This window comes from Caloenas nicobarica, chromosome 1 (assembly GCF_036013445.1).
Source record: "Caloenas nicobarica isolate bCalNic1 chromosome 1, bCalNic1.hap1, whole genome shotgun sequence".
Classification (NCBI taxonomy): domain Eukaryota; kingdom Metazoa; phylum Chordata; class Aves; order Columbiformes; family Columbidae; genus Caloenas; species Caloenas nicobarica.
In genome coordinates this window covers 50,448,576-50,460,942 of record NC_088245.1, presented here as the reverse complement: position 1 = coordinate 50,460,942, position 12,367 = coordinate 50,448,576, and the positions used below count along the sequence as shown (strand labels likewise).

General features: G+C 44.3%; 1 protein-coding gene across 1 annotated transcript; it reads right to left on the bottom strand.

The window, feature by feature from the left end:
* Nucleotides 1–2,845: 2,845 nt before the first annotated feature.
* Nucleotides 2,846–10,973, bottom strand: LOC135999241 (uncharacterized protein C12orf50 homolog). The gene is made up of 11 exons (XM_065652813.1): nucleotides 10,923–10,973; nucleotides 9,422–9,623; nucleotides 7,624–7,785; nucleotides 7,394–7,471; nucleotides 7,190–7,303; nucleotides 6,456–6,575; nucleotides 5,671–5,775; nucleotides 5,236–5,439; nucleotides 4,204–4,293; nucleotides 3,513–3,604; nucleotides 2,846–2,908 (listed from the first exon to the last, which is right to left on the bottom strand). Exons 1-11 carry the CDS (start codon nucleotides 10,971–10,973, stop codon nucleotides 2,846–2,848), a joined length of 1,281 nt encoding a protein of 426 aa, XP_065508885.1.
* Nucleotides 10,974–12,367: the final 1,394 nt, after the last annotated feature.

The window sequence follows — 12,367 nt, the reverse complement described above, 5'->3', positions numbered from 1 at the left end:
AGGTTTTATTTCCCATTGCTGCACTCAGATTGGATTGGCAATAAACTACAAGAACTTCCACGTGGGAGTCGAGTCTGTGTTGCCCGTGGCAGCAGTGGCTGAGCGCTCTCTCCTTGTCCTGATCTCGACCCACGAGCTTTTCCTTGGGCCTTCTCTCCCCTGCCCAGCTGAGGAGGGAGGGGAGTGACAGAGCAGCTTTGGTGGGCACCTGGTGTCCAGCCAGGGTCAAGCCAGCACAGCTTGCAAGGTTTATCCCGAGGCGCAGAGCCCGGGCAACACCCGGAGGCCCCTGTGCTGACGGGGGCCAAACCGACCCAGAGAGTTCCCCACTGGGCATCCCTGCCCCAGCCAGGCGTGCGGCGCCCGGGCAAGCAGAAAACAGCCCGAGGAACGGCTGCCGGGCCAACGGCACCGCCACCGCGCGCTGCCTCAGCCCGGAGCCGAAAACAGGCGGGCGGGGCCGCCCTGACACAGCGGGAGCCGCTCTGGAGAGAGAACGGCGGCTGGAGCCCTGGAGCTGCCCCAGGCCCGCGGCCGGACCGGGCGGCTGTGAGCGGGGGTGCCCCCGCCTCGCTGCCGGCTGCCGGGAAGGGGCCCCGAGGCCACCGCGCCCGCCCTGCCCTGCGCCGCCCTCCCCGGCGCTCGGGTGCGTGGCGGGGCTCGTGGCGGGCGGGCGCTCACGGACTCCATTTCCCGTGGCGCAGCGCGGGGCGGTGCAGCCGCAGTTCCGGCCGGCGCTGGTCCGGCGGCGGGAGCGGGCGGGCTCGGGTGGCCGGGGCCATGAGGCGGCGGGGCGCGGTGCAGCGGAAGGTGCCGTGTGTGTTCGTGACCGAGGTGAAGGAGGAGCCGTCGGCCAAGCGGGAGCGCCAGGTGGCCGAGGCGGAACGGGGCCGGGGCCGGGCCCAGGGGGAGTCGCTGGGCCGCGGGGAGCGGCGCCGCACGGCGGGGCGGAGCGGGGTGGACAGGCAGCGGCAGCGGCCGTGTCAGACCCGCCCGGGCCGGCTGCGGGGAGGGGGACAGCGAGTGGCGGGAGGTTTGGCTGCAGATCTTGAGAGAAATGTGCGGTCCGGGTTTCCATATGGCTCCCCGCCTTAACTGCGGGAGAGAAAGATCGCTTGGGAGCCAGTTCAGGTGTGTCCCCCCCTTTTGCTGCCAAGTGCATCCAGGTGTGCACCCCGATGCTGAGTTTGCTTTGTCTGAGTTTGGGCACAGTCATGGCAGGAACGCGGCTGCACTGGGAGCCTGTGTGGAGCCGTTTTGCTGTGCCCACCTGTGAGCCCTGCAGAGACAAAACAACCTTGTTTCTCGTCTTTTTGTTGTGCTCAAAGCAATATCAGGCTTATGAGGGAAGAATTTATTTGAGGCTGCAAGATGTGGAGTATGTAGCAAGGTGACAGTAATGGAGCCCAGTCAGAGGTAATTCTTGCCAAGATGTAACAGGCAATGTCCGGACAGATCGGGGTGTCATTCGCCTGTCTGCTGTAGAGCTCCAACTGGCGTTGTCCAGTCTCTTCTTGAACACTGTCAGGCTTGGGCCGTGACACCTCCCTGGGGAGCCTGTTCCAGTGCTCCAGCACCCTCTGGGGGAAGAACCTTTCCCTGATGTCCAACCTAAACCTTCCCTGGCACATGTTCCTTTAATTCCCTCAGGTTCTGTCATTGGTCACCAGAGAGATCAGCACTTGCCCTTCCTTCTCCCCTTGTGAGGAAGCTGTAGAGCATGATGAGGTCTCCCCTTAGTCTTCTCTTCTCCAGGCTGAACAAACCAAGTGACTTTAGCTGCTCCACATATGGCTTCCCCTCCAAACCCTTCACCAACTTTGTAGCGCTCTTCTGGACACTCTCCAGTAGCTTTATATCTTTTTTTATCCTGTGGTGCCCAGAACTGCACCCAGTGCTCCAGGTGAGGCCGCACCAGTGCAGAGCAGAGCGGGACAATCACCTCCCTGGCAATGCTGTGCTTGATGCACCCAGGACATGGTTGCCCTCTTGGCTGCCAGGGACACTGTTGGCTCATGTTCAACCTCCCACCGACCAGAACCCCCAGGTCCCTCTCTGCAGAGCTGCTTTCCAGCATCTCGTGACCCAGTCTGTATGTACAGCCAGGGTTGCCGTGTCCCAGGTGCAAAATCCGGCACTTGCCCTTGTTAAACTTCATGCAGTTGGTGATTGCCCAGTTCTCCAATTTGTCCAGATCCCTTTGCAGGGTCTCTCTGCTCTCGACAGTGTCAACAGCTCCTCCCAACATTGTGTAAGCAGCAAGCTTAGGATTCCCTCTAGTCCTGTGTTCAAGTCATTTATGAAGACATTGAAGAGTGCTGGCCCTAAGATAGATCCTTGTGGAACCCACTAGTGACTGGTGTCCAACCCAACATGACCCCATTTACTAGAACCCTTTGAGCCCGACCCATCAGCCAATTGCTCACCCGCTGCATTGTTGTTTATGCAGCTGTGTGCTGGACATCTTGTCCAGGAGAATGCTGTGAGAGACAGTATCAAAGGCTTTACTGAAATCCGAAAACAATTTATTTAATCACGGTACATATGCATTAGAACTTCTGTTATGCAGTAAAACTTCTGTGAAATACATTAGGGGAACACTCTGCTTAGAGATTTTTTTCATCTCTATGCACATATTGTACTAGCAGTCTTGTGGTGAACAGCCACAGTCTTTAAAAATCATCTCAACTGTCTAATTTTCGTAACAGACACAACTTAGTGAATATATTTAAAACCTTAATATATGACCATACAGAACATACTTTCCTAATTTCCATTTTTGTCACTTTTGAAACATTGGTGCATCTCGTTTCACTTTAGAGTATTGTAATTTCAACCACTCGCTTCATCCTATTCTCCGCTCTGGGTATAGTTCTTGTTTTCTGTTCACTTCCATGTCCTTTTGGCTCTGTTGTCAAAATAGATATACAGAAGGTTTTGTACATTATTTACTAGAATAAATCTATAGATGCTCTTTCAGAAACAGGTTAAGAATTAAACTTTGAGCACGAGATAGAGGTTGTAATCTCTGCTTTCAAGGCAGCTGTAAAATGTATTAATGGTCCTTAGGGTATCAGGAGAATGTTCTGTAGCCCGAGTCCTTTTATGAATTTGGAGCTCGGCTGATCATCGTTCAGCTGTTGCAGATGCTTCACGAGCAATCAAACAGACAAACAGATCACACTCCTGTGGTCTGTGCTGTGCTTTGTCCAGCGCTACGAGCCAAAACCCACTTGTTGTAGCTCCTCACTTTGAAGGCAGGTACGTATTTTGCTTTCATATCAGTAATATTGTAAAACATTAGAAATCCTGGGTTAGTTTTACAGTCAAAATTACATATCTGCAAACAAACAGAACTACTCCCTGGTCATTCAGATGACTCAGCATTGCTTAGAATCTTGTGGGTTTTGGCTGCAAAAGCTTTAAGAGCAGTTTTACATTTTCTAGGTGGGGAGAGTCCTGTCGCTTTTGTGAAGTAGACTGCATTGTAAAAATTTCGATCAAACAGTTACCTGAATGGTTGTTCCAAATTTAGGGAATGTTTTTGCATGTGGATTTCTTCTCCTCCAAGTTGGTGCATTGTAAGATCCTGAAGTGTATTTGTCTGTAGAAGAAACATAAACATTGTTTCTGAGTTCAGCTACAATTTCAGGAAGGACTCTCTTAGGCTGCTATATGAATTAAATATTACATCAGCTGAAGTATCCATGAAAGCATCAGGTGAATCACACATCATCTCTGAAATACAAGCCAGTGTTAAATACAGACTTTCTCTCCAGTACTTTAAAGATCATGTGTAATCTTGCAGCGTTTCCTCAGGCTCACGGGATCTTCCAAACGAGGTGATTCTGCCACGGACACCCGTGACTTGAACAAAGTCAATATTCCTGTGTTCAAAATCTTCCCAAAGGCATCAGTTGCTTTTCAGTTAAACAAATCCATAATCCAATCTCCTCTTCTATCCCTGCTTGTGCAAGCACTAGATACATGGCAAACGGATGTTTTTGTGCTGGGCAGTTGATTGTGCATCAGAGAAGCTGCCTAATGACTAAGTGTTTTCTGTGAAATTTGGTTAAAAATATTATTAGTTCTCCTTTTCTATTAATTCCATCTTAATTCCATTAATTCAAATCATTAATTGCAAAATAATGCTACGATTTTAAGTTTATATATAGCTATTTATACACAACATGTAAGCATTACCATAGTTTTCTGTTTGGGTTGAAAGTCTTCTATTTGTGTCAAGCTGATTCTTTGGTTTGGAGCATTTCCGACCATATGGCTCAGGTACTGCTGAAAAGAAAGGTAGTGACAATGGTAATGGTTGTTCTTATGACAAAAAAGCTGATCACCTTTTTTTGTGAAATGCTCTAACTTTTTTTAACCTGGCAATTGATTAATTGTGTTATTCAGATGAAGAATGTTCTCTTTGTGATCTCTCTACCAATCTGTCCACATTTAATCAAAGCAAACATGAAAAGAAAAAAAGTAAAACTGTTCATCTCCAGAGTAAAGCAGTACCATTTGGATTAATTCGACTTAACATTATGAATCTTTGGGAAGGGGTTACTCTGTCGGAGTGAGATTCCTTTTATTGGAAATGAAGACAGGGAGGCACCTCAAGATGGAGATTCAACCAGTCTTAGAAGAGATGACTGAACCTGGCAAGATGAAATCGCTTTCTTAACTTACGATTATTGAAATTATTTACCACTAAATTTCTACATGAAGTGAGAGATGAAAACAACAGAATTATCCAGAGTAACCATGGAAAAGGAAAGCAGAAAGGCAAATAAAACCCAACTGATGTACAAGGTTGTGAGAAGCTGTATTAGCAAGTTGAAAAGACAGTGTAAGATGTAAAATTACGGTTACATCTGAAACAGATTGCCAAAAAGCAACACACGGGACTTCTTTACGGAAGATGAAAATAATACTAAATTATAAAAAGAGGCATGAATCCATCATGCTCCAACATGAAGTTAAACAAGTTATTAAATATTTCAGAAGAAGAAATCAGATAAAAGAAGCTGTAATTAGTGGCGGTCGGTATGTTAGTACACATCAGCACATCATTGCATTCATTGCTCTTTGGGCAGAGAAATGAATTCCTGCTATGAAGGCATTTAGGCAGAAATGACTTAACAATCACCTGCAGGGACAAAAACGAAAGCAGCACAATACAGACAGGCACATTTGAGGCATTTTAAGAATCCTGTGTAAACAGGAGCCCACCTGTAGATCCGCTGAACTTTGGTTCCTGGTTGACGTTGACAGTGCGGTAGAATACATATGCTGATCTTCGAGGTTCTGAAGAATCACAATAAGTCTTTCTTCCAGCTGCTCTCCCATGAGGAACATAAGCAGCAGTTTCATCATCCTTCCTTTGACCCCTTGGTTGGTAACTTGGTTTTCCTTTGGGGTCTGAAATGTGAATTCCTAAAAGTGAAAAAGCAAATTAAATGAAAATTTTGAGCTGTTCGTCAAAATTTGACATACTGCAGGAGCCTGGAGGCTGGAAGACAAGATTAATACAGTGTTCTTTGTGGAGAGTCCAATCTAAATATGGATTGTCCACATTTGACATTAAGAGAAATTAGGTAGGTAGTCCTGGATCATCTAACAGTTTAGTAAATGAAAATGAATAAGCCAACTGTTTTCTCAAAATACCTTTTCCTGGTACCGTATGAGGTGAATTTCTTGGCTCCTCAGAAGTCCATTTATTCTTCTTTATTTCTTTGGAGTGATGCTTATTTACCAGCTCACTGTGGTTGTGTTTAGGGTTTACAGTTTAACAAATATGGGCTTTAATCCACAGGGACATTTGTAAGAACTGAGAGTGAAAAGTTGTATGTAATTTGTGTGTGTGTCACAAGGGGAATAAACCCTTTTCCAAAGTCAAAGTATGACATCTGCATGGGAACCCAATGCAAACAGGCTCCAAAGCGCAGGGTGACAACTTCTGAGCCTGAGCTGCCTGTCATTACAAGAGAACTCAGCAACAAAACCACAACCCTTAATATGTTCCTCTCTGCCGCTGCTTATTTCTCGCCCCTTGCACATGAGGGATGCTTTGCCTGTGTCTCAGTTGTATCAGTTCAGCTACATGTTGTCCTGGAAACTGAACGACTAAAACAACGTGGCATAGAAAATAACTTCAGTTGGCAAAAGGATTACTTGAATCATCAGGCACTTTGGTGATACAGTTCACAGCACGGGCCCACACAGAGTCTTAACAGCTGAATGCGCATTGCTGACATGGTGACAAACAGCGTTGCAGAAATACCAAGGAATGGCGGGAGATTCAACATTCCTATAATAGATTCACCTCTGATGTCAATGTACCTGGTGACTAAGGGTATTATACTGTAGTTTAAGGCGTGCATATTCAGTTACCTTATTTACCACAAGACAAGATGTTAATCAATGAGAAGCTGATGCTAAAGGGTATTTACCTCCATTGTCAAAGGATCGACGATCTCTTGTGGGAATACGCTCTGTTGGTATTCTCCTTCCTGAAATCTCTCCTTCTCTTTTTGTATTAATAAATGTTCTGGGAATTCTACTGCCATCACCTGGAAAGGCAACAGAAAGGATGTGTGAGCTGCTTGTGTGTAAGCACAGGGACTGGCCCTGCCATTCTCTTCCTCCCACCTCTGTGAGATAGTGATGAGTGCAATTTCCTTTAACCTCCCATTTTATATTCTTTCTCTTTTCTTAGATGTTTGGTTCCTGTCTACTGTAACTGATGTAGAACTTTCATGCTCTCTAAGACAATTCCATAAAATGCAGCTTAAAGACAAACTATGGCTCCGAAGTAAAGAACCAGCTACAAAATATCTGCTCATTCTTTAGCTTCTCACTTTTCATGAATTGTATTGATGAATCTTACCTGACGAAATTTATGTTACAGTTGTATATCTCTAGAAAGTACACATGATGTTTACAGCCCGTTTCTACCTTTTCCATCTGCATTTGATACAGGTAGTCACCACGTGTGTAACACTATGTATGTATATATATGTGGGGAAAAATTAATGTAGTATTTTACTGTTCTTCCTAATATGCTGTCTTTTATTGTCACTAAATTAAAAAAGAGGGGAGGAGGGGCAAGGTATCTAATCCTTTGTCCCTGTAAGTGTAATCCTAAAAGTGGTACATATTGTCCAAGAAGATGAAAAGTCCTTACCTTTCTGCAAGTCTCGCTCGGTAGCTTCCAGGAGTAATTTCTCCTTTTTCCGAGGTGAAGACACAGTTTGTGCTGATTGGTGTTCGTGAGGGTATTGCATCCTGTAATATTCTCCTAAACATAGCCCGAGAGGGAAAATAAACCCAAGGCTTAGTATATTGGCATTGTTGCTGTTTGGGAAAGAGAGACTGATTTCATATTTACCAGTTTTATAGCATATTTCCTTTATGGCTCTTTCTTCTTCAATTTCTGCAGCAGTCTTAGGCACCCAATCAGAAACATCTGTAGGAAATAATGATGTGCTGATGTGTACTAGATTACTAGGTATGCATACAAAGACAACTCTTTTCTAAATAGCTAATGGTTATTATAACAAGTAAGTGTAGAAAAAGATCCTATTCTACTTTTCTGTAAAAGAAGAAAAATCTGTTTACAGTTCTCTTTCTCATCATCGTCCTCTTCATCTTCTTCTTTCTTGAGGCTTATAATCAGTGGAGCATGAACTGGTAGTAAAATATTTTCTTGATTTCGGAGTGATTTCTGATGATGGGCTGGATGCAGAATCCTTTCTTGGCCACCCTGTTGCAATGACACATCTGCAGAAAAGAACATTATATTTCTGTTATTAGGAGGAACTAAAATATCAAACCCAGGTTCAGATCAGCAGGTATAGCTTTGAAATCTTTATCATATGGAAGGGATCATTACATAGGCACATTGTGCCTTGTGGTAAAACTATTCTGCAGAGCTTGGCAAAAGAGCATCTTGCAACACCAGAAAGTATGTAAAAACATGGGTTGTAACTCCTCTGAATGGGCAGATAAAGCACTGCGGTAGAAAGCCTTTTGAAAAGAGGAATATTTTGATCATTTGATGATGTTTAGAAAAGGCTAGATATCTCTTCCAGCTGGTGGATACACTAATTTCAGTCAATATCCTTCTTTCTTCCAATCTGTTTCAGGATATTTACAACATAGGGAAACATGCAAGTAGTAATACTGGGGCTGAAGCGAGTACATGAGTTTTGGACCCCAGCTGTGAAAATATTTTAAATATGCTGAGTAATTGGCAGACCTGTACCACTCCCCATGGCATCCTCCTATGTAGAATTTAGCAATGCTAAGCACTGCATTACCCATTTTTAGCTTGCAGACATTTTTTTTCTGTCCAAATTTTCAGAATCAAAACTCTCTTTATGAAGTACAAAATATATATTTTGAGAAAGATTAGGAAATTCATTTAAATAATTTACACTTAAATAGAAGAAAATCAGAAAAGTCATTCTTTTCCTTAGAAACTTATGTCTACCCATTATGTTTTTTAAAAAGTGTATCAGAACTGGGATAGCATTTTCTGAGAGCCAGGAAATGCAATGGCCTGAAATAAAAATGATGATACAATCAGGCTTCTGTACATTACATTAAAAATACTGAAGTTGGATATATTTTCCAGTTTTAAAGAAATAAGATGAAGATGTGCATTTTCGGCAATGTGTGCACTCACAGAAAGAGCACTCAAGTTCTTGTCTTGCTCCCCTGGGGTTGTGTGGCTCAACACGCCCACATAGGACACGCTACCTTTCCCTGGGGGAATTTCTGGAACACAAGGTGTTTGCTTCTGACTAGAGGTCTCTCTGGACTTCTCTCGTGACACCTTTCTCCTGCTCTGGAGCTCAGGCCCATGAACATCTCCATTTTAGTCCCCTTGCTCATGCATCTGTGACAAGTCACGCTGCTCTCACTCCAGCTTCTGCCTGATTTCTGACACCTGCCTTGGTTCCCTGCCCTGGACACTTTCCGTGTTACAGGTTCCAGCTGTCTAACAGGACTCCCGGTAGCCAAGAGCTCCTCTTTGAAAGAATTGATGAAAAAACCCTACATCTTGTAATGGTTGGGTTTTTAAAATTTTCTATAAATAATCTGATTTTCAGATATTGCACAGCCGTGCAAACTATTCCTGCAACATTTCTACTCCATAGCTCTTGCTAACCTCTTTCATGGGACTGAGAGAAACATCCGTAACATGACAGCTAAAAAATTCATGTGGCAACCCTGTTCAAATGCCAATAAAATTCATTTCTTTGCCTTGAACTTGCTGGGGTAGCAGATCCTACCCCATTGATTTACCATGGTACATTTTGGACCTTCATAGAGATTACTGAGCACTGCAGGGACATTCTTGTGGATCTGCTTATGCTAAGGGACAAATAGTAGAGAAAATATTTTTACTTACTGTTACTAGGTGGCAAAAAGAGTCCATTTATATTTCGCGGTTTGGTATGATGGAAGGCACAACTGATCCTCACACAGCCTGAGGGTTGTTTTTCCCAGAAACAGGCGATGTGGCTGTACTTCTGCTGCAGGAGAAAAGAGATTTCATGTATTGTAAATATAACAATAAAAATAGAATAAATGCATTGGTACACGGTGTACTGCTGTGAACATACGACCAAGATTTTTTGGGACCTTATTCTGATATTTTAGAACTCTTAAAGTTATCCTTACAGATACCTGAAGCTCCAGAACACTCTAAAGTTATCCTGAGTTTGGTCGATGGAGCTTCCGTCATGTAAAAGTGTTCCTAGATGAGAACATGAGTAAAGCAGTCTAATAAGTACTGCTGACTTTTCGTGAGATGCTGGGAAGAAAAAGAATCTATTAGTTACTTAACTGGCATGTGGTTGAGTTTCCTTTCCCGCAGAATGGGATAATCAGGTCAATCCCAAACGAAATCGGCTGTACAAGTGCGAATCTTACATTAGACTCTCTTAAGAAATGTACATGGGTCCATGGGAAATAAGGAATGGGAAACCAAACCCAGAAAGATTCTCAGCAAAAACCGAAAAAATAACAGTTTGGGAGTTGATGTTCTGAGATTACTGTCATTAATATTGCTCACACCCTCTCCCAGCTGTTTGTACAGATGACAAACAAAAGCCTAATGGGGAAAAGAAAAACCTACCCGCCCCCCCCCCCCCAAAAAAAAAAGTCCCAGGCAAAACAAAAAAAACCCAAAAACATAACCAAAAAACCCCAAAACATAACCAAAACAACAACCAAAACCAAACCCAAAACAATAAAGAGCATATCTACATGGACTTGTTAATTATTTGTTTAATTATTCCTTCTTTACTAATACATATGCTCACACTGCTGCTCTCCCTCTATTGGTCAAAATTTCACCAGCTAAAAAGTCCACACAAGATTGCAGAGATAGCGCTTTCATGAGAGTCACTCTTGTTAGTGTTACTTAAAATTGGTTTTCTGTATCCCTGCCTTATTCAAGAGTACCGATTTTAGGAACATTTCTGATTATGCAATTCACTTCTTAATGAGATTCTATGTGATATTTTAAAGGAATTTTCACCTAGTTCAAGACGTTAACGGCTGGGTCTAAGAGCAGCATCTCCAAAACACGCCACGTTTGGACTGTAGTCAGTACAACTGGCCCATCCCCTGAGACGCGCTGGGTCTGGAGCCAAAGCTCATCTCCCCGGCATTAACGCCTAAATCCCCATTGCTGAAATGGATGCAAAACGAAAAATTGCCCATGGTTCAGAAGATCATTAGCTCTTCTCACCACTTCCAAAAGTCCGATATTTCCTCTACCGATGTGGCCATGACCCAGCCAGAGTGAAATACCACCTTCTCTGTTTACATAACAGACCTCCCTGTCAACATGGCTATATCAAGAAACCAAGGATCCAAAGCACTCTACAATCTACAGCATTTACCTGTGGGTAGGAGGAACGGCGGAAATAGCAGTCATTCCCAACTGCGGTCATTTTCACCTCTTGCGCTTCTCCTCCACGCTCTTAGTACCAGCAGAACATACACGCAAACATTGAAGCTATGAATACTGAGGCAAAACGATGTGATTTCCTTGAAAGCAGCAGGTTTCTTCTAAAAACTGGGCCTTCACAACCTCAGATCTGCTTCTGTCACAAAAGAAGACCCCAAGTGACAGCAAAAGGCAGTCGAGTGAAGGAGCTGGTGCCTTCTGCAGCCTTGCCGAACCGACAAAGGCAGTTGCCAGCCAGTATAGAATGTTACGTTTCGAAAGTTCCAACTGCTCCTCCAGCTCCTGATGTCAACATCATGGCGCCAGGAGACATGTCCAGCTTGAACATCTACCTTCATCTCCATTGCTTCAGTGCAAAGTACAGAAAATGGTAGCATTTCGGAGTCTCCCTTTCCAGTGTTTCTTTAATGAAAAATGGAACAAACCCATTTGTCGGGGCTTAAATAATACCCAACATCTTGCTGTAGGAACTGTGGCCTGTGAAACCAACCTTTGATAGCACAAAGACAAACCTTATTCTTTGACTATTTTTTAACCAAAAACCTTCTGCCCAACGTTTTTTTACTGCAGCTCTTCCTTTGGATGGAGGAACTTGTCGCTCCTGTTAGTACACTGTTGGCTGTTCGCTGCTGACATGGTTGGGGTTACTTGCTTTTTCTTGCTTCTGTGGCGTCTACTGCCACATCTAAAGCAGAAAGAGCAGCGTCCACTTGTATCCTGAATTAACACCTGTGTTCCCATTCAGGTCCTGGGCTGGCTACGAACCAAAAATACCGATGGGGGAAAATGAAGCTTCAGTCCTGGGAAATGCTAAGCCGTACTGTTATTCCCAGGACATGGGATCAAATTTATAACCTGAGTGACATCAGTGACTTGGAGATGAGGACTTCAGTGCACTGTTAGATCAAAGCCTGGGAACTTAGGGACAAACACAAAAGGAAGCACAGAAAGGAAAAGGAGTCACAAACTCCTAAGAGAAGGATGCCATTGCTTAGAGAGGAAGAAGGATGCAGGCAAAGCCAAAGAGAAGGGAGTGAGACATAAGGCAGAATTCCAGAAAGAGGACTAGTGGTTCATAGCAGCACCAGACCTGCATGTGATGGGTGGTTCCTTGCAAAAAAACAAACAAACAAAAACACCCGCCCCGCCTTGAACTGGGTGGACCAATTGCCAGATTACGCCTGTGCTGTACACCGTTGGTCAGCCAGCGGGAAGGGGGACAGATGTGTACATGAAAAGCAGCTGCCGGCGGCTCCATGGGCACGAAGAGTACAAGGCTGGCTCAGCGGTGGTCACACCCAAGCTGGGGAAGAAGTACAAAGGCGTTGAAATGACTGGAAGTCCTCCAGTCTCTCTAGAATCACAGAATCACAGAAT